Here is a 22,500-nt window from a genome sequence, read left to right as displayed (position 1 = left end):
CTTAAGCGACTACGACGTCTTCATCCTGGAGGTACACACACACACACACACACACACACACACACACACACACACACACACACATTCTATCTCTCTGGCTCACACACACACATTGACACACATTCTGTCTCTGTCTCTCAGTCTCAAACACACACACTCACACATTCTATCTCTCTGGCTCACACACACATTGACACACATTCTATCTCTGTCTCTCAAACACACACACACACACACACACACATTCTATCTCTCTGGCTCACACACACACACACACACTGACACACATTCTATCTCTGTCTCTCAAACACACACACACACACACACACACAAACACACTTTCTCTCTTTCTGTCTCTGACACACACGAATACTAACTCCGTCTGTGTGTGTGTGTGTGTGTGTGTGTGTGTGTGTGTGTGTGTGTGTGTGTGTGTGTGCCAGGTGTGTCCAGAGACCAACACAGTGGTGATCAACATCGGCCTGCTGCTGCTGGCCTTCTCCAACGCAGAGGGGGAGGAGGGGGAGCACTGCAGGTACACTGTCTCTCTACGTGTGTGTGTGTGTCAGTGCGTGTCTCTCTCTGACTGGTTGCCAGCCAGGCTGTTTCCTCTTCCTCTCTAAGAACAAAAGGTTGTTTATTCTCTCACATGTAGTTTTTAGTGTATTTTTGGCGTGTAAACAGGTGTTTAGTGGTACGTCACCTTTGTTGCCTGGGCAACCAAGATTTAGAATCTCTGCCTTTTTTAATTTCAAGGTTTTATATACAGTGGCAAGAAAAAAGTATGTGAACCCTTTGGAATGACCTGGTTTTCTGCGTTAATTGGTCATAAAATGTGATCTGATCTTCATCTAAGGGCGCGGCGCGTTCACACCTAGCTCGTTTGGTCCGAATCAGGGAGCATTTCCCCCCAAATTTGGTTAGTTTGGGCATATGTGACACGTTCTAGTGTTTTGATCCGCATGTCGGCAACCAATCAAAATGTTCAGACTTTTCTTTTGAAACACGGAACTACGTTTCAATGTTGTTGAGTATCACAACACAAACTCGCTAGTCAAGCCAAAAATACTGCAATGTAATGGATTGGGTGAGTAATCCCCAATGCTGCCTACGAGAGAGAATGAGAGAGAGACTCAATTAATAAAATTAAATAAATCACAGCTCTGTCACAGCAAACCTGAGCCTAGCCTAACTGTCAGAAAATCTGTCTCTCGGAGTAGCCCCCTCTGCTGGCGGTGGTCTGTAACTGCGTGTGTGTGTGTTCCCAGGCCCAACACCTCCCACTCCAGCCTGCAGGTGAGCTGGGACCTCAACACCGGAATGTGCCGCACTGTGGGCGTCGGTGACCTCACAGAGGTCAAGGGTCAGACCAGGTGAGGGTTTCATTCATTGTTTTCCTCTCCCACTCTTGTTACCTCCACCCCCCCCCTTTTCTGTTTTTAGGAGAATATGGATATGTCATGGTAGAAAAATGTTAGTCTTTGAAATGATGATGATTGCTTTAGTTGTAAACAAACACTGTATAGTGTAGAAGAAAAGGGTACAAATATAATTTTCTCTCCCCCTCCCTCTCTCTCTCCCTCCCTCTCTCCCCCCCCCCTCTCTCTCCCTCTCCCCCCCCCTCTCTCTCTCAGTGGGAGTGTTTGGAGTTCCTACAGGAAGTCGTGTGAGAACACGGTGATGAAGTGGCTCGTTCCTGAGAGCAGCTCCACGACCATCAACTTCATGACCAACGAGGCCCTGCACAAAGGTGTGGACACTAGGGCTGGGACGACGCGTCGACGTAGTCGACGTAATCGACTACGTCAATACGTCGACTTGCGTAATGTGCGTCGGTGCGTCGCAAATAAACAACATGGCTGCGACCAGTGGAAACATGGAGGAGGCTACTAGCTAATTTTACACAAGCAATGTAGCTCACCACAGTTTGTATGTCTTGTCTTCTGGTGTTAGTAACATTAGCTATGTAGCTGGCTAGCTACGGTAGCCTATTGTCATTGTGGCATCAATTTAGCTAATCATAACATAGCAGAATTTCTAACTGCAATAGCGGCACTGCGCCGACGTGGTGGCGGGGGCGCTGTTTTGCAAATAAGTTAGCTTTCGTTTTTGCTAGTGAAATAATTCATAGTATGTTGACTGCTCAAGGAGAATACATATTTGAAAGTACAGAATGCCTGAGAGCCTTATATTGCATTATATTATATTATATTTTGAATGGTCATCTGGTGCCTGAATATTGTTTTTTCCTTTACATAAATAATGACATTTCCACCATAAATTGATGCAGAAAGGGCACAAATTGGTGCATATCAATTCACCAGAATGCAAGAAATTAAGTGTTTGATGTTTAAGGACCCCCAGACAGCCCTGCTTCATGGGCCCCCCCGATGTCAAACACCACTGGTACCACCTCCGCCTCATTTTGAGCCAGGAAAAACCCTGATGGCCATGTTGACATTCAAGTTGGCTAAACATAGCAGTGATTGGGCCTGTGTCTGGGGCTGTTTGACAGAGGCAGTTACAGTAGTAGTAGTAGTAGCAGGTCGCCGAATTAAAGGTGTCTGTGTTTAATTGCGGGCCCACAGACAGCCCCCATACATCAGCTGATCATTTAAAGGGGCGGCCGTCTGAGTAATGTGCATGTCACACGCTGCTTTGTTTTATAAGAGCAGCAGCTATTACCCAGAGTGCTTTATAAAGACACTGTTAAACAGAGAGAGACAATACAGCCATTATTTTTGGGGAAATTAAGTGATACATTAATCTAACAGTAAAAAAAATAATCGTTAGACTAATCGTTAAATTAGTCGTTAGAGTAATCGACTAACCGAAAAAATAATCGCTAGATTAATCGTTAGAAAAATAGTCGTTAGGGACAGCCCTATATATCATACCTCCACTATGATTGGAAATTAAGTGGTGTCCAGTTGTGGAATTATATTTAGCAATAGTGATATTGGGGCAGTTCTTATGCACTCTGCCCTGCTGTTTGCACGATGCAGGACAGCTGTGATACGGCTCGTATGTGTGAAAGGGGCTTATCTTCAGGCTGATCTGTGCATGATAGTGCTGCATTTTGACATAATTCTCATTGCATTTCCCCCCGTTGAGCTGTATAGCGGCACTTATTAAAGTGAAGTGCTCTTTGACACGTAACTCCTCCTACTGTCCCGGGTCGCTCCAGGTATGTTGTGTATAATGGAGAAGCGTTTCTGAAAGTATGGTACGGGTAGGATACAAATCCGTGCCGTACCGAACCGTACCAGTCTGGTCAATGGAAAAGTGCCAATAGTTAACTAGGTAGTAGTGGGGATTACTCATTCATAGGGCTTTCACACTGGCAAAGAACCGTGCCGGTTCGCATTCGCGTTCGGGAACCTCCGAACGTTGGTGCTGTCTGTTGAACGAGCCCGCGTTCATACCAGTGTAAACTGAACCATCTGCGTCATCAACGCTGGGTGATGAAGGGGCGGGATAAACAAACATTTCACTGGAAAAGAGGATAATATCTTCCACTACAGTATCTGAAATAAACACAATTTTCTATGAAACAAAACAAAAGACACTTTCTACACGCATTCTCTTACTAATCAACTGCTCCATTACTGGAATATAAATGGTTTACGAAATTCGCGTTCGCGCTAGGGCTGTCCCAAACGACTATTTTTCTAACGATTAATCTAGCGATTATTTTTTCGGTTAGTCGATTACTCTAACGACTAATTTAACGATAGTCTAACGATTATTTTTTTTACTGTTCGATTAATGTATCACTTAATTTCCCCCAAAATAATGGCTGTATTGTCTCTCTCTGTTTAACAGTGTCTTTTTAAAGCACTCTGGGTAATAGCTGCTGCTCTTATAAAACAAAGCAGCGTGTGACATGCACATTACTCAGACGGCCGCCCCTTTAAATTATCAGCTGATGTATGGGGGCTGTCTGTGGGCCCGCAATTAAACACAGACACCTTTAATTCGGCGACCTGCTACTACTACTACTACTGTAACTGCCTCTGTCAAACAGCCCCAGACACAGGGCAGACTCACTGCTATGTTTAGCCAACTTGAATGCCAACATGGCCATCATGGTTTTTCCTGGCTCAAAATGAGGCGGAGGTGGTACCAGTGGTGTTTGACATCGGGGGGGGACCCATGAAGCAGGGCTGTCTGGGGGTCCTTAAACATCAAACACTTAATTTCTTGCATTCTGGTGAATTGATATGCACCAATTTGTGCCCTTTCTGCATCAATTTATGGTGGAAATGTCATTATTTATGTAAAGGAAAACACAATATTCAGGCACACATATATTTCAAATATGTATTCTCCTTGAGCAGTCAACATACCATCAGCTATTTCGCTTGCGAAAACGAAAGCTAACTTATTTGCGAAACAGCGCCCCTGCCACCACGTTGGCCCAATGCCGCAATTGCAGTTAGAAATGACAGGAATCCACCGAGTGCAGCGCTTGGAGAAAATACGACCGTCAGTTTGTCGAGAGCTGGAGGCTCTCTCTATGCAGGAAAATCCCTGGCCATTTAGAAGTTACTAACACCAGAAGACAAGACATACGAACTGTGGTGAGCTACATTGCTTGTGTAACATTAGCTAGTAGCCTCCTCCATGTTTCCACTGGTCGCAGCCATGTTGTTTATTTGCGACGCACCGACGCACATTACGCAAGTCGACGTATTGACGTAGTCGATTACGTCGACTATGTCGACGCGTCGTCCCAGCCCTAGTTCGCGCATGTCCGCGCGCGTGTGTGTGTTTGCTGAGCATGTGAGGAAGATAGAGAGAATAATGAAACTTTTGATATTGTTTTTGATCACTAATGATCAGTGTTGGGCACGTTACTTTAAAAAAGTAATTAGTTATAGTTACCAGTCCCAAAAAGTAACTGAGTCAGTAACTGAATTACTTCATTATAAAAGTAACTAGTTACTAGGGAAAGTAACTATTGCGTTACTTTTTACCACGGTGCAGCGGGCTAAGTTAAGGTCAGTCAGCCAAATGTGACAAGGAAAAGCTTACGCACTACCCACAGATAAATGTGATCTTCTTGTGAAGATAGATTTTTTTCTGAGCAGGTTTCAGCAGGGAACTTTTCATATTTATTGCACTTCAACAGACCACAACTGGTAGACATATTGTACTTCAAGTATTTTCTTCATTACAAAAGTTAACAGTTAAACAATATGAAGTGCTTTTAAAGTAGTACTGAAATAGTGCCTGTACTTCCACCGTGAAAACGCCACGTTCACCTCAGAACACTCGGGACTCGCCATTGCTGCGTGTATCTCTCTGATAGTTTGAGTGTGTGTGTGGTGCTGTGCGCGCGTGTGATTTGTGTGTAGAAACATCCGCACAACACTGAACTATGGTTGGCTTACCATGACATTTTCTCTACCATAGCCAATCATGATCACTTGCGCGGTTGTCTCGCCCCTCCCCTCACCAACAAACAAACAAAAAACACATTTGCAGCTGTGACTGAGGTCGGATGACAATGAGAAGCTTCAGTAGTAACTAGTAACGCGCCACATTGAATTACCGGTAACGGTAACGGCGTTGTAACGATGGAAATAGTAATCAATTAGATTACCCGTTACAGAAAAAAATAACGGGTTAGTTAGTAACGCCGTTTATTTTAACGCCGTTATTCACATCACTGCTAATGATTAGATTTACGGTTCTTTGCCGGTGTGAACGCCCTAACACTCATCCATTGCATTGCAATATTTTGACTTGACTAGCGAGTGTGTCATTGATTTTCAACAACGTTGCACGACAACATTCGATTGCAATGCACACAGAAAATTCCATTTTCAACTCACACCATTGAAGTCTATGAGAAAATCATAAAAAATCTCATCCCAATGCACACGGCATGCAATTTTTGTTGCACCACAACATTCCATTCTCAAATGTTACTTTATTGTTACGTAGTCGGACCAGGCAGGCTGATTACAATAGGCTCTACCAATATTGCTTGCCTTGCTTCCACAATTTCTACAAGATACAACTGGACATATTGTGATAAAATATGTGGGTCCCCTGATTTAGGGGTATTGGTCAGGAGAGGGAGCGCACAAAACACACAGCCAGAAAGGTGTATTATAAAAGCCACTTTATTATTATGGGCGATGATCAGGCAGACATAGATTCGGAGGACGGAGACAGTCCAACATCTAGCTATTCGCCCCTAGAGGCCAATGCACACGGCATGCAATTTTTGTTATTATTATGTAATATTGGCGTCTTGTATGTGAGATGGGCCGTGTAGCTATGTGGCATGACCAGTGTTGCCACAGTTACTTTGAAAAAGTATTCTGATTACTGATTACTGATTACTCCTTTAAAAAGTAATCTAGTTACTTTACTGATTACTTGATTTTAAAAGTAACTAAGTTAGATTACTAGTTACTTTTTTAGTTACTATTGGCAGCTGCCTAGGCACCTGACCCCCCCCCCCCCCCCCCCCGCAACATAAAAATGGAAACTGGTTTTGCCAAAACTCACTTTATTTTAACAGTAACTTAAATTACATAATTAAACTTTAAACAATAACTTAAAACAACAAAATAAAGAGTCTTTCTTTGCCTCACCCAACATAAATACTTGTTTTTAAACAATAAAATAAATATAATCTTTATTTAACACAGTAACTAGCAAGGAGTGGTTTCACAAAACCTAAAACCTACCCTGACCATTCAGATATGATCCTAATATAATCCTAATCCTAAACTGGGTGAGTCTGAGTTTATCAATGAAGAGTGAACTCAGCTGTCAAGACTGGAAGGAGGCCATGAACACGCTATGGAGGCCATGAACACGCTATGGAGGCCATGAACACGCTATGGAGGCCATGAACACGCTATGGAGGCCATGAACACACTATGAGTGAAACAGTGGAAAGGGGCGAGTAAACCAGTGGTTGTATCTCATTAACAGAAGCTTCTCAAACCTCTTGTCAGAAAGTCTGTTCCTTCTAGGCGTGAGCACCAAACCTCCCAGACTAAAGAGCCGCTCTACAGGAGCGCTAGATGGGGTTGGAGTGTTATACTTCAAGAAAATGTTCTTAATGTTTGGATACTGATTCAGAATCTGAAGCTCATGCCCTGACCTCAAGTAGTCCATGACTTCCTTTTCTGCCGAGTAGGTCTCCTCTGGCTCCGCCTCAAAAGCAAAAAAGTCCATCTCGCCTTGGTTGGCAGTCGTGGTGGGTACACTGGCAGGGCTCTGTGCTGCAGGAGCAGTTTTGCGACATTCTGCTGTGAGAAGCTCCTTTACTTGCTCCCTCCTACCTTCATCTCTCAGCCATCGGAGTTTGAATTTTGGACAACTAGCAGCTGCGAGAAGGGCATCTTTGTTGTCCAGCACACTGGCAAAACGAGTCTGGATAGCCTGAAAGATATAATTTGATATGTTTATTATTATCTAGTTGTAGCCTATAAGGTCTATTATTTATACCTTTATTTACTAATTATGTATGCAATTAGTTTGTGCAACTGACAACCTACATACTGCAGTATGGTGTGACTCTGCTCCATGTTCATGAATAGTGCAATGAAAATGTATTTATTTATCTTTAAGATGGAACAACATAGCATACCTGCACTATGGCATCTGGAAGGCCTGCAGTCATCTTGGATAGGGTGTCTTTCACAGCAAGGGTCTTCTGCATCAGGACTTCAAGTGTGGGCAGTAAAGTCCCATACGGACAGTCACCTTGTAGGATATCCAGTGCTATAGTTAGAGGCTTCATGACGGTACAGTACTCATGCAGGTACTGGTACTCCTGGTCTTTGAAGCACTTCACTCCCAGCTTGTTGCACAGAGTAGTCAGCTCATTCATGGGGATTTCTGCGATTCTCTTTATGGCTTCGTAAAAGGAATTCCACCTTGTGGATGTCGGTACCAGGAGCTTTCTTTTGTTAACCTCCTCCACCGTTTCTGACGCAACGGTAGATCGGCTTGCTTTCGTCCAGAGAGCTGTGCATTTTGCTGTGCTGCTCCTATACACAGCCTTGCTCTCTGGTTTGGAAGTGATGTACTTCTCCACATCACTTGTAGAAATAAGGTTGAGGGTATGTGAAGCACACCTTTGGTGCGGGGGAAGAATCAGCTGGCCATCACTATCATCCTCAGCTGATAGGATTTCTGACACATCTAAAAAGGTGACATCATCCGTGGCCTCCTCCACAGTCTCATCATCGGACTCTGTGACAGCAGGCTGATAGACTTGAAATGCCTTGACAAAGTTAGATCCATTATCTGTCACTGTTGCTACTACTTTGTTGATTAGTCCATATGAAGAGTGAATGTTTTCGATTTCTGCACCAATAACATCATACGTGTGTCTACCGCGGATTCTCCTACACGCCAATGCAGCCTTGTTGCGGTCTAATGTGGATCTACTAATCCAGTGGAGCGTTACTCCCATATAGCTCCTATTGTTAGCTGTCCAAATGTCCGCTGTAGTTGACACATAGTCGACCTCGTTCAGCGCAGCCTTCAGATGTTTTTCCATCTCTGCATACTCCTTCTCCAAGTACGAAGAAAAAGATGTTCTGTGAGGTAGCTCGGCATTGGTAGTAGTGGGGATCTTGTTAATGATGGCACGGAAAGAGGGCGAGTCAACTGTGTTTATGGGCAGCATTTCCTCTACAACATACCGCCCGACCAATTTATTCAACTCTCCCACACTTACAGGTTGTGATTTTGTAGGCCTACTGAAGTCCAGCTTTTGTTGCTTGAGCGGTGTGGGACCTCCCGCAGAAGTCGAGGCCGCGGTCTCTGGGACTTTCTCCGCGAGCTTGACTGTGCTGTGCTGAGATTCCAAATGTTTCTTTAAATTTGATGTTGTGGTTTTACCACAGGACAATATTTTCTTTCCAGCACAGAGTGTACAACGAACATTTATGTTCTTGTCATCCTTTGCTGACACAAACTCAAAATAATCCCTATATTTCCAGCTATTTAACGCATATCTCTGTTCTCGCTCCATTGTGTAGGCTATACGCTTCTGTTTACACTGTGCAATCAGCGTGGTGATACACGTGAGCGATTCTGCTGCACCTCGTGTTGAAAACGTGATCACTGACGTCACTCCCCAAGACGCGAGAAAAGCAATAAATGTTTGTTTACTATCGAACATTACAAAGAAATACTGCATTTAGCCTAAGTTATGAGGTAGTAACGCAATAGTAACGCACAGTCACTTGAATAAGTAACTTTAATCCGATTACTGATTTGGAAATAGTATCGCGATAGAATACTCGTTACTGGGAAAAGTAATCAGATTAGAGTAACACGTTACTTAGTATCGCGTTACCGGCATCACTGGGCATGACACGGAAATAAATCATGCATGCAGTAATTCGTATAGCTAGTAATGTGTATAGTGGCAGCTGTGGGCTATATACAGTAGGTGTAGTGGCTGGCTGATGGTGATGTTCATATATTGCCCTTGACTGTCAAACCGTTAAAATAGATGATTGCTCCATCCACAATTGAAGATGTCAGGTTGACTGGTTGACAAGTTATGAGCTTTTCGTCATCCATTTCATCCATTCAGGTTACCGGTAAATTACATACACGTAGGCTACGTACAGTAGAGTAAATATTAATTTTGGGTTGCCAGATGTCCGGTTTTCAGTGGACAGTGTCTATACAACGTGTGTACAATTTGGCTGGTCATTCAGTCGTGCTCGATTAGAAATCTGGCAACCCCGTGCTATCGTAGATCTTTGAGTAAACTAATATAATATATATATACTATATATATTATATTAGTTTACTCAAGATCTATTTATACTTATAATATATACTATACTATATAATTGTCAAGTATAAATAACGTTAAATAACGTTACTTGCTCAAAGATTTACGATAGCCTTTTTGGCTGCACAGTACAAAATACAAATAACAACAATGATAATACTTTTTTAGTAATATTTTATTCACATGTAAAATATGCCATCATGTTAAATAACTTAATACCCTCCCTAAAGCACGTACTTCATCAAAAACAAAACCAACATACGAATGCAGGTATGCAAAGTTATAGATAAATTCACTGAAAAAGTTTAATGTCAAGCCCTGACAACACTATATTTGTACTTTGAAATTGCATGTATGTATTATGTATGTTACACTAATGTTTTTCAAACAACTGTTACAATTAATTTGGTTCCATTTGTATTGGAAGCTGTTATTAAACAGTTTATGACAGTACAGTACCCTAAGACTAGTGTTTTGATGCTAGCTCCGAAATGTCTCCGCTCCGCCTCCAATCTCTCCCAGATCCACGTCAAACTCCTGTCTGTTCAACCTGAAGTAAGTTGCCTGGAACTAGCGGTCCTCCTGTACACTACAGCCTCAACTGTTGACCAAGTTGAACTCTCATTTCATTGTGAGACTGCAGCATCTCGTAGTCCCACAACCAACCGCGTCCTTTTTACGTTATGGAAAATTAGTTGATGCTCAGCAAGCTAGCTGTCTATGACCGAAAGACGCGTGTAAAATGTATGCTCCAGTCTCTCTCCCCGTTATGAGTGACTCAATTAATTTAGATAGACCAGTTGAAGTTTTCCAATTGTCCCATTGTGATGCAATAATCCGTCGCACCACAAACTTTTACAAAATTTGCAAAATTTGACAGTGCGACAAAACTCGCACGCCGTGTGCTTTGTCCTATTCAAAAAAGGAATGGAATCGAATTTTCGCGGTGCGATTAAAATCGGGGCCGTGTGCATTGGGATGAGATTTTCTCATAGACTTCCATTCAAACTTCAAAATCGAATGTTGTCGTGCAACAAAAATCGCACGCCGTGTGCATTGGCCTTAAGTGTCTTTGTAGGACAATCTACTCTGTATATTGCAAGTACAGTATATCTAGATTTCAGGCAGAGAAGCGGCGAAAACAAGCAGCGCCAGCGTCCTCTCTCGACCCACATTTTTGAAAAGTGTCTTACGAGTATGATCAATGTAATGTTAGCTAGCTACCTCTAAACATGGATTTGGCTGGGCATGAATTAATTTCTCTCCAGAGCCATATGGCGCTTTTCCATTGACCAGACCGGTATGCATTTGAAAAGTTCGGTATGGTACAGGTAGGATACGTTCTCCATTATACACAACAGACCAGGAACGAGCGGTGACAGTAGGAGGAGTTAAGTGTCATAAGAGCACTTCACTTTAATAAGTGCCGGTATACAGCTCAACGGGGGGAAATGCGATAAGAATTATGTCAAAATGCAGCACTATCATGCACAGATCAGCCTTAAAACATGTAACGTTAGACAGGGAGCAATGTATTTCTACCGAAAGGCTGTGCTTGACGCTCCCATTGGACTGACGGCGGGGCTCATACAATCTCTGCGTTTGTTATAGATACGAGTCAGTGGCGGCTGGTGATAAAAATGTTGGGTGGGGCACAGGTTATGGGGGCATGCTCCACGGGGAAGAATATCAACTTTAAAATCTGGATTTTAGCATGAGAATATATATATATAACTTGTATTAAAGGGCAAACTGCAAACACAACAAAAATATAATGTACAACAACTGACAAATCAACTGGAATAGTCTTTGTTAGCAGAGTAGACCTAATGTTAACAGAATGGACTTAAACCCTTTGTCTATCTGTGCAGCGGTAAGGTGAATAATTCTAGCAGCTCAAATGGATTGTACTGTCCAGACAGTTGTCTTGTTTAGCCATTCAACTAGGCATTATTTATTCAATGGAGAAAGACATGGAACACAATGCAATTGTGATAATAAATGTGTTCTTTGTTACTTTCAAACCCTGTGTCCCTCCCCAGTTACACTACTTGAACATTAATTTTGCCCTTCGTTCCTTCAGGCCTGCAAATCTCTCAATGACTTTCTGGTTAAAGTCTGTCATTTCAATCACCAGTGTCTTCTCCATTGACATCATGGCCAATGCATTCAGCCTGTCCTCTGTCATGGTGTTCCGGAGAAAGGTTTTGATCCTTTTCAAGGTCGAGAAGCACCTCTCTGCCTCCGCCGTGGTCATGGGTGTGGTTATGAGGATCTTTAGGAGAGTGACAGTCTCTGAAAACACTTCTCCAAGATTGTTCTCCATAAAAAGCTGGAAGAGGTCCACAGCACCACGACAGGCTCTGAACTCCTCCTTGCTGTAGAGGAGATTGAGATTTGGGAGTTCTAGCATTCTAGCGTTGAAAGGTTAAAGGTCCCATATCCTTTGAAAACAGTTTATTGTTTTTGTACTCAGAGGGCTTATGCCAACACTGTGAAAATCAGAAATCTGTACCTATTACAGTATTTCCATAATTTCCTAATTCATATTTCTCCATATTTTAATAACGCAGGGTATTTGCAACATAGCAATTACCAGGAAGTGAATTAATATATAAAATAATATATGGGACCTTTAATGTTAAAACTATACTGAGCACAGTTCCCTCTCCAAAATGTCAAATATAGTACTTTTCTGTTTTTAATAGCTCCTTATTGTAAATGATGCCTCAGGATCAACATTATTTTTAGTCACATTTCTCAAAATTGTGTGCCTTCATTTTATTTAAACGAAGGCCTCCGGTGTAACATGGACTGTGACTGATTCTACAACATCAACTCACCTCTGCTGCAATCCTTTCATGGTCCTCTAGACTGAGTGCCCGACGTCTCTTTGTTGGCTGAGACCCAGCGCTGCTTTGCTCAACCATGGCATGGAGAGAATTTCTGCGAGGACAAAGAATAAAAAATAAGAATAAAACAGAGATAAGACAGAAAGTGAATAATAATAATAATAATAATAGATTAGATTCAACTTTGTCATTGCACAGAGTACAGGTACTGAGACAACAAAATGCACACACACGTTAATAATAATCATAATAAAAATAATCATATTAGGAATACCCATACCTGATCTTTTGTATGTCCTGCTGGAACTGCTGGATGCACTGCTGGATATGTCTGGAAGGATATGTCTGGAAGGATGGTGTTGAAGGCAGAGCTGAAGTCCACAAAGAGCAGTCTCGCGTAGCTGTTTCCCCTCTCCAGGTGGGATAGAGTGGAGTGGAGAGTCGTCGCGATGGCGTCCTCTGTGGACCTGTGGGCTCTGTAGGCGAACTGGTATGGATCCAGGTTGGGCGGGAGGCGTGTGACTATGTGGGCTCGGACTAGTTTCTCGAAGCACTTCATGATGATTGGTGTGAGTGAGTGCCACCGGGCGGTAGTCGTTTAGGCAGCTCACCGTGCTTTTCTTCGGGACTGGGATGATAGTTGAGGTTTTCAGGCAGGGTGGGATGGTGGCCTGGGACAGGGACTGGTTGAAGATGTTGGTGAAAACCCCGGCCAGCTGGTCGGCGCAGTCCCTCAGCACCCGTCCCAGGACGCCATCCGGCCCTGAGGCTTTCCTGGGGTCCACCGCCTTCAGCACGCGTCTCACTTCATGCTCTGTGAGGGTGAGGCTGCTGAGAGCTGGAGAGAGTGGTGTTTGTGTTGTGGTTACCTCCGTTCGCCCCTCGTCGAACCGGGCGTAGAAGGAGTTCAGCTTTTCCGCCAGCAGGGGGTCGTCCTCCGCGGCTGTGAGCCTGTTGGCTCTGAAGTTTGTCATGTGCTGAACCCCCTGCCGCACCCGCCTGGAGTCGTTGCTCAGGAAGCATTCCTCAATCTTCTCTCTGTGGTCTGCCTTGGCCTCCCGGATGCCACGCTTTAGGTTAGCCCTGGTGGTGCTGTACAGCAGTGTGTCCTTCGCTGAGAAGGCGTTGTCCCTCTCTTTGAGCAGTTTTTGGACCTTCACAGTCATCCATGGCTTCGTGTTGGGGTAGACCCGGACACGTTTGTCCACGGTTGCTGAGTTGGTGCAGTTCACTATGTGGTTCAGAACCGACGACGTGAACTGTTCCAGGTCCTCATGCTCATATTCCTGCCATGAGGTGTCATTCAGGCAGATCTGCAGTGGAGCGGACCCTGCTGGCCAGGTTCTGACAGTCTTAGTGGTGATGGGAGCACTTTTCCTCATGGGAGTGTAGGCTGGGATCAGGAGGATTGACACGTGGTCAGACATGCCTAGATGAGCTAGCGGTCTAGCCTTGTCTAGCAAGCAAGCTTGATGTTGGTGTATACCTTATCCAGTGTTTTTTCTCCTCTTGTTGCACATTTAACATGCTGATAAAACTTGGGTAGTACTCCCTTCAGGTCAGCATGATTGAAGTCCCCGGCGATTATATGAACTGCCTGTGGGTCTGCGCTCTGTCCACTACTGATGACGTCATGTAGCCGCGCCAATGCTAAGCTACCATCCGCGCTAGGCGCTATGTAAACAGATGTTATGTACTGTAGGCTAGTGACCAAACTACTAGACCTGGGACTATCACACTCTATGGGCCCTATTATGCACTTCTTAACTTGCCGTCTTAAGTCTTAATTAAGACGCACCGCCAGGTTAAGACCTACCGCCACCCTTATTATGCGCTTCATACGCGCTACTGCTATTATGCAGGTGTCGCTAGGCGCCCACACATAAGACGTAAGACTCCCGTGCATATATTACTCATTGTGGGAGTGTTCATATGTTAATGAAGTGCGCTAGGCGCCCCTGCTATTATGCGATCTGACTTTGCGCCTAGCGCTAAGAAGTGGTTTGAAAAGTTCTTAGGCGCTAGACTTCATGCACGTTTTGAAACACGAGCGCGCCTCCGCGGTTTGCGCATGCGCGCCGACCGACTTCTTAAGAAGTGGGTCAGCGCGCATGCGCAAACCGCGGAGGCGCGCTCGTGTTTCAAAACGTGCATGAAGTCTAGTGCCTATGAACTGTATAATAGCATAGCGCTTATGACTTAACGCAGCCGGTTCTTAAAGGGAATGGCACCTAGCACGCTGATTGGGTTGATTGAGAAGACGCCCAAAACACACCCATGACTAATTTCTGGGCTTAGCGCCGGGTCTTAGGCGCCCACTACCGCACGCATAATAGCAAAGTGGCCTTGACCACGCCTCCACGTCTTAAGTTTAGATCTACCGCCTCGTCTTATTGCTTAAGACTTATGAAGTGTATAATAGGGCCCTATATGTGCATGGATCAAGGACTTCCTGTCTGACCGCCCCCAGAGGGTGCGGGTGGGCTCCCACACCTCCACAGCCCTCAGACTCAGCACTGGGTCCCCTCAGGGCTGCGTGCTAAGCCCCATCCTCTACAACCTCTACACCTACGACTTCACTCCCGTCCACCCCCGCAACTCCATCGTAAAGTTTGCAGACGACACCACCGTGGTGGGCTGCATCTCGGGGGGGGGACGAGGCGGCGTACAGGGATGAGGTGGAGCAGCTGGGCAAGCTGTGCAAGGTTAACAACCTGCTGCTGAACCAGTCAAAGACCCAGGAAATCATCGTGGACTTCAGGTGGAAAAAATCTGAGGTCCAGCCCCTGCTCGTCGATGGAGGGAGCGTGGAGAGAGTCTCAACCCTCCGATTCCTGGGGGTGCACATACAGGATGACCTGTCCTGGAAGACCAACACAGCAGCCATCATCAAGAAGGCACAACAATCTACTTCCTGAGAGTCCTCAGGAAAAACCACATCAGCCAGGACATGCTTGTGACCTTCTACCGCTGCGCAGTGGAGAGCATCCTCACCTACTGCATCTGCGTGTGGTTCTCCAGATGCACAGCCGCAGAGAGGAATGCGCTACAGAGAGTCGTGAGATCGGCCCAGAAGATCACCGGCGCCCCCCTCCCCTCTCTGGAAGAGCTGTACAACACACGCTGCCTCAGGAAGGCCTCCAAGATCTCCAGAGACCCATCCCACCCTGGGAACGAACACTTTGCTCGGCTGCCCTCGGACAGGCGGTTCAGGACCATGTTCGCAAGGACAAACAGACTGAAGCTCAGCTTCTACCCCAGGGCCATTCAGGCCCTGAACACAGCAAAGACCTAGGGACCTAGGTTCCCGACTCCTCCCCTATGTATTTTCACAGTGAATTTTCCACACACACAGATAAAATGTTTATTGTATTGGAGGATTTTTAATGAATGCTGATAGGCGCCGACAGAATATCAGCCACATTTTATGAATAAACAATGTTTATTTAAAAAAATCTTTTACGAAGTGGGGCTGCGTTGGAAGGTGGGGGCGGCGCCCTAGCGCCCTCTATTGGCCAGCCGCCACTGATACGAGTGCTCCGGTGTCTTGCTGGTAGTCAAATATATTTATTTATACAGCATATGGATGTTACATGCCTGTTACTTGCCGCTTTCAGTTCTAGTAGATCTAGTAGTTCTAGTAGATCGCGCAACCAGGGAAACGCCGACATGTGTTAAAGGGAGCAAGATGCGAATCTGGCATTTGGCTCATGAGTGAACGGCGAAAACGCCTGGTCGGCACAGCTTGGGATTCCATGGAAATTATAGGGAACTATGTGAAAGAGGCTTGAATGTTGAAATAACAGTAATACCATGCTCATTGATAAAATGACATAAGGGATGAAAAGGGGGGATGGCAGTTTTAGAAGGGGGATGATGAAGCACGCTGGACTGAGGAACGGTCTAGCATAGGCACAGCACAACACCATAATAGCGATTTTTTTGTTAGTTCTATGATGCATTGAAATGACATTAAACTAAGATAATAAGATGGTTATCATACTTTTTCAAATCTTTATTAATAAGTTATTACAGAAACAGTAAGTGATATTTTCCGAGAGTGAAATCTGTTGTTGTTTCCATTGACCAATCAACGGTCTGCAGCGTCACACGTCACACACAACCTGGCACGAAAGTACAGAAAGTACCCCTCTCGAACTGGAACTAAAAACAGCACGGGTACTATGGCCCGGTAGGGCTCGGTTGGCAGTGGAGAAAGCAAAACAAACCGGGATCACGCGGCCCGGCACGGTAGTGGAAAAGCGCCTTTAAAAAGCCTTCATGATGAGGGAGAAAGAGAGAGAGAGAGAGAGAGAGAGAGAGAGAGAGAGAGAGAGAGAGAGAGAGAGAGAGAGAGAGAGAGAGAGAGAGAGAGAGAGAGAGAGAGAGAGAGAGAGAGAGAGAGAGAGAGAGAGAGAGAGAGAGAGAGAGAGAGAGAGAGAGAGAGAGAGAGAGAGAGAGAGAGAGAGAGAGAGAGAGAGAGAGAGAGAGAGAGAGAGAGAGAGAGAGAGAGAGAGAGAGAGAGAGAGAGAGAGAGAGAGAGAGAGAGAGAGAGAGAGAGAGAGAGAGAGGAGAGAGAGAGAGTCTGCTGGTTACGACTCCTCCCCTCCTCCCTGACCCAGTGCCATGCTGAGCCTGAACAATGATCTGTCTCCAGCCCCCAACTCTCCGTTAGCCCCACGCAGCGCCAGGGACAGGGCTCCTGCAGAGCCTTCCCCCAGAGATAACACAATATTAGGATACAGCGCTGACCCCCTCTCCAACACACATACACACACACACACACATGCACACATATGCACACATTCATGGCACTTTGGGAGAGAGAGAGAGAGAGAGAGAGAGAGAGAGAGAATGAGAATGAGGGGCTGAGTTCTAGGTTCTAATCCTCCTCTGTGTCTTCTGTCCCCAGTGTTTGTGGCTGCAGAGGATCTCTCACTGTGACCTGTCCTCTGGATGGATCCCTCAAACCACAACACAAACAAAGGGACGCATGCACAAACACTGTCCACTCAGGCCCAGACAGAAACAAACACAAACACTGAGGAATACAAATTGCAAACACATACACACACACGCACACACACACACACACACACTAACGCACTAACACTAACTGGCCACTGAAAGAAACATAGACAGCAGTGCAGAAAGAAGAAATCCTGGTTTTGCGAATTGATTCCCTTTCTTCTAGTGTACAGACACAGTGGATGCACACACCCAAACCTTGCAGCATATCTACACGGGGAAGTGCTGGTTCATAACATAAACTGTTTGCTCGTAGATAATAACACTCTGTTCAGGATATTCACTCCAACAGACTGTTGTATAGCTCCTGAGAAATAAACAATTGTTATTGGTGAACATTGCTAACACAAGACGCAAATAAACAATGTTATGCTGTGACAAAGTGTGCTCCAAGTTGACCCTTGGACACCATCCACATCCTAAATAAAGTCTCACCATAAACCCTCATCAATAGCTGTGGCGTTTTTTTTCTGTTTGGTGTAAAAGCCAACCTCTTCTCTCTGGGACACAGGGCTAGTCCTCATGTGGGTTGACTTGACAACTGGTCATATAACCAGCAGTGTGTTTTTACAGTCCTCAAGTGCCAGTGTTGGGCCTCAGCTTCAGAGAACAGAGGGTCAGGATTAGCAGAAGGGTTTTATTAAAACAAATGCTGGCCCATCAGGTAATGCCATATTATATAAATAGGCTAGTGATTGAAACCAGATATTGTGGTGTGTGTGTGTGTGTGTGTGTGTGTGTACATGTGCATGCACAGTTGCACACACATTGGAAGCAGAATGGCGGCTCCTTTTTGGAGGGTTCTCAAAGTGTGATGTAGCACTCTATGTATCATCAACAACAACAACAACAGCAACAACAACCATGCTATGTGGCTAAGATGTTTGTATTTTGCCCCCCAAAAAACCTTAACCCTGCCTGCTTGTCTGTCTGTTTGTTAGATAGCAACTCCGCAGAGGCCATGATATGAAGTCGTCCTCAGAGTAATCAGACATAATACAGACATGGTTTTCCTCCCCGTCAGTCACGTACGTGCACATACCTCTGCCCTAAAGTAAGAGAATCATCTGAGGCCACATCACACATGTTCCCTTCACCTGTTCTTGCCTGCACATGATGGAGGGCGTAGAATACTGATGTGTATCTTTGTAGTTATCGCTGGCTGACATTTCACCAGCTTTATTTTCCTTGGAACATGTTGTGTAGGAGTGAGAGACACACACCAGGAGTAGAAGTAAGAGAATGTCCTCAGTGTTGTTGTTCATTAGCTTGACTCTTCTACTAGTAGTTACAGGTTAGGGTCTACTGCAGCACGACACAGCTGTGTGGACCATGTTATTAGCAAGAGAGACCACTGCATCCATCATATTTAATCATGTTGACCTCACACTTCACAATGTATTACTTTCTTATACTGAGTTATCCGGGAAGCCTGCCAAAACAACAGGGCACATCTCAAAGTGTTTTACTTCAAGGAAACACAATACCTCATCGGGAGGACTCAAAGTCGATATAGCAGCAGGTCATTTGGGTTGAGATAAAAGAGAGAGAGGAGGAGTCAGGTGAACTCTCTTCCATGTAAAGTCAACATCAACACGGAGCCAAAAGTTTCGAAACGCTATAAATGCTACTGTCTTGAGCCACCTGTCACTAATTACAGTGCAGTGCCTTCAAAAAACAACACAGTGCATCTCAAGGACAACTGTAAAGACTTAGAAGTAAGGATTAATATAGGTCATTTCAGCCTACTGGAGATGAGTGGGAGTCTGATAGAGTATAGAGTAGGCAGTCGCCAATGTAAATCAACACATAGCCAAAATTAAACACTACTGTCTTACCCCACCGGTCAGTAATAACAGAGCAGGGACTGTTCCAATAACAGCTACTTTGAATGGCCTCAGCTAGGCTAAAACGGAGTAGGACTGAGTAGCAATCTGTTTATTCTGGTATAGTGCGGTTGTGACCCCCAACCATCACCCAATCAAAGCCTCTTCTTCTGTCGCCCTCATAATGTTAGGTTAGGTCACAATAACCTAACACAAAGAAGGCTGTGATTGCATTAACGTCATATCCCATCTTAGAACCAACATGAAACATCTGATTCGCAAAGGGGAGAGAGAAGAGAGAGAGAGAGAGAGAGAGAGAGAGAGAGAGAGAGAGAGAGAGAGAGAGAGAGAGAGAGAGAGAGAGAGAGAGAGAGAGAGAGAGTGATCATTGTTGCAGTTATGACAAGGCAGAAACTAAAACAGAAGGGGGACTGACACAGCTCCCTAACCAACCAGGGGTCACCAAGCACCATGTTCATAAATCCATATGAATTGATTGTATATAGCACCTTCTAGACACCAAAAGCACTCACTTTGTAAGGGGGGACCGGGACGAAAACTCAACTCATCACAACCAACGTGTCGCACTCACTTGGGTGATGACACGGAAGCCATTATTATGATGGAAGTCTATATTGGAAATACAGAATACGGAGGATGTATTTAAAGAACGTCTACCCACACAGTGATACAACATCTCTTTGATTATAGTTCTAGTTCTGTCTGGAGTTAATTGTAGTTATTCACTCGTCCACATTTAGATGTTGTTACATTGTGTCATATTTCACTACTGCTGAGCTAAAGCCGCAAGCTCAAATCAACTACTATTACAAGGCTACAAGTTCGCTCAGTTGTTGTATAATATGTCAGATTTACAACTCTAGTCACTCCCACGGCAGGCTTCTGAACTCCCAGACCTAGACGGTGTGAGGGAGAGCTCGCACAGACAGGGGGGTGGTAGCCTAGCCTAGCCTACGCTACTCCACTACAGCCGCTAGCTGTGTCTACCCTGGGCCACTGAGGGTGTGTTTACCACCATGGTTTTGTGTAAAAACACTCCAATAAAACTTGACACACCATGAAGGCTTATTTCTGAATGTTAAGCTGTTCATTGGAACAGCTGAGTCATTAGAATTTGGCTAGCCATTAAGTCATTGACGAGGGAAGGTTTAGCCGTTCCGGTTGGCGGACACGCAGGACACAGCCTGCATCCTCCATGTGGGAAATCAATAAGCACATTTGTTTTTCCATATCAAAAGTATGTATGTTTATATGTTTATCAAATCTGCAAAATCTGTCTAAATTAGTCTGTGAAAGGAGGTGTTAATGCTGTATATTGCAATAACTTCCTTCCCTATCACTTCCAACTCAAAATTAGTTATCTAGGCAATTGTAGAGGGTATATAGACTTATGCTGACTAGATCTGCCTTTCCTTGGAAATGCCCTTCGAGAGTGTATTAAGTGTGGATTTAATGGACACTCTCCTGAATAGACCAGATATACTGTGCCGACAGCGACTGTATGAGATCAGATAGCTATCAGACAGGGTCACCTCAAGGTGCCTGCAGGTCTGTTGAAATCCAGCACAAAGAAACACCTCTTGCCAATCTATTTAATTGAATGTCTTCATTGGTAGTCTATGAGGTGAGTTCCCTTCCCTCAATTCGGTTGTTAAGTCAGGACATGTTTCCGGGTCCAAAGTTGGCTGAGGCGCTGTCTTCGAAATGTCTCAGTAATAATAATAATTCATTATATTCATAGCGCTTTTCCGGCTCAAAAACGCTGACAAATATGGGAAAACAGGAAAGTGCTCTGTCCCCTTTTGTATGAATAGATCCGAGTCTAAAAAACGATTGAACTGTCATTCTACCGCTGTAGTACACTGGTACTCTGGTGCAGGGAATTTCTGGTTTGGAACCCGGAAATTGCTAAACGTCACGTTTGACGTCAGACTTAACAACCGAATACTATATCATGTCCTTTTTGAGTGTCTAGAAAAGCACTGTATGAATCCAATTAATTCTATAATCATTATCCCGTCAGGACCAGTAGTTGTTCTCCAGGATCAGAGTGAGAGACCACAGCACTCAACACACAAAACGTAAAGCACAGCTCCAGCTGGTTAGGTGTTACTGTAACAACTTCCAAATATGGTCATTTTACAACTTGATAACTTGGTGGCACAGACCTCATAGGACGATCATGAAAAAATCGGCATTTCCTGTTAGTTCCCAGTCTTCCTGTTTTTGTATTCATTGTATTGTCCGCCTCTGAAATGCATTTATTGGATGTGGTTGTATGTTTAACAATAGAACCCAGCCTGAACCCAGACTGACATCATCCTCCATCCTTTATTTCATGGGCCTCACAGATACACAGCCCTACAAAAGAAAGGAAAAAGAAAGTAAGAAATAAAACAACTCCCTTGTTGAAGTTACAGTTTCACACTGTGGCGGTGTGTGTGTGTGTGTGTGTGTGTGTGTGTGTGTGTGTGTGTGTGTGTGTGTGTGTGTGTGTGTGTGTGTGTGTGTGTGTGTCATGAGGAAATAGAACAATGTCAGCCAGCAGCAGTAGAATAGCCCATGATAGCCCTCTCTGGTATTCCAATTAGACAACTAAAACTCCCTATGACCTCAGCCGCCCCCGTTCCTGAGAGGTCTTACTAAGCAGGGTCCAGTCATAGTCTGTGAATTTATAGCTACATATTAACCATCAAGATGGATGGTCGGTAAGAGTTGGCTTGTCTTGTTTTCATAGCAAACACTGGTAACATTATCATTGCTATGGAGATCGTAATACACTTTAAAAACAGACAAGTTGGGTGTATTATTAGAGGAATGAGTTGAGCTTTGAAGTAGTAGAGGCTAGTGGAGGTAGACATCTTTGAACAGGCTTATTGTAATGCCTGGAATGAGGAACGGTATCAAACACGTGTGTTTGATACCCTTCCTCATTCCGTTCCATACATTACAATGAGTCTGTTTTTCCGATTTTTGCCTGAAT

General features: G+C 44.5%; 1 protein-coding gene across 1 annotated transcript in view; it reads left to right on the top strand.

Moving 5' to 3' along the window:
* LOC308156085 (DDB1- and CUL4-associated factor 15-like) overlaps nt 1-22,500 on the top strand; it is a gene marked incomplete at both ends in the record, with an annotated part of 38,566 nt that overhangs the window by 10,913 nt on the left and 5,153 nt on the right. The window contains 4 exons of the mRNA XM_080529446.1: nt 1-31; nt 444-535; nt 1,269-1,373; nt 1,635-1,750. The exon at nt 1-31 is cut by the window's left edge and continues 92 nt beyond it. Of these exons, the coding sequence (XP_080385572.1) occupies nt 1-31; nt 444-535; nt 1,269-1,373; nt 1,635-1,750 (344 nt within the window). The remainder of the gene's footprint in view (nt 32-443; nt 536-1,268; nt 1,374-1,634; nt 1,751-22,500) is intronic.

Source organism: Nansenia antarctica (genome assembly GCF_963989245.1).
Source record: "Nansenia antarctica genome assembly, chromosome: 4".
NCBI classification, from domain to species: Eukaryota; Metazoa; Chordata; class Actinopteri; order Argentiniformes; family Microstomatidae; genus Nansenia; species Nansenia antarctica.
The sequence above is the reverse complement of the archived record's forward strand: the minus strand, read 5'-3'. Positions and strand labels throughout refer to the sequence as shown.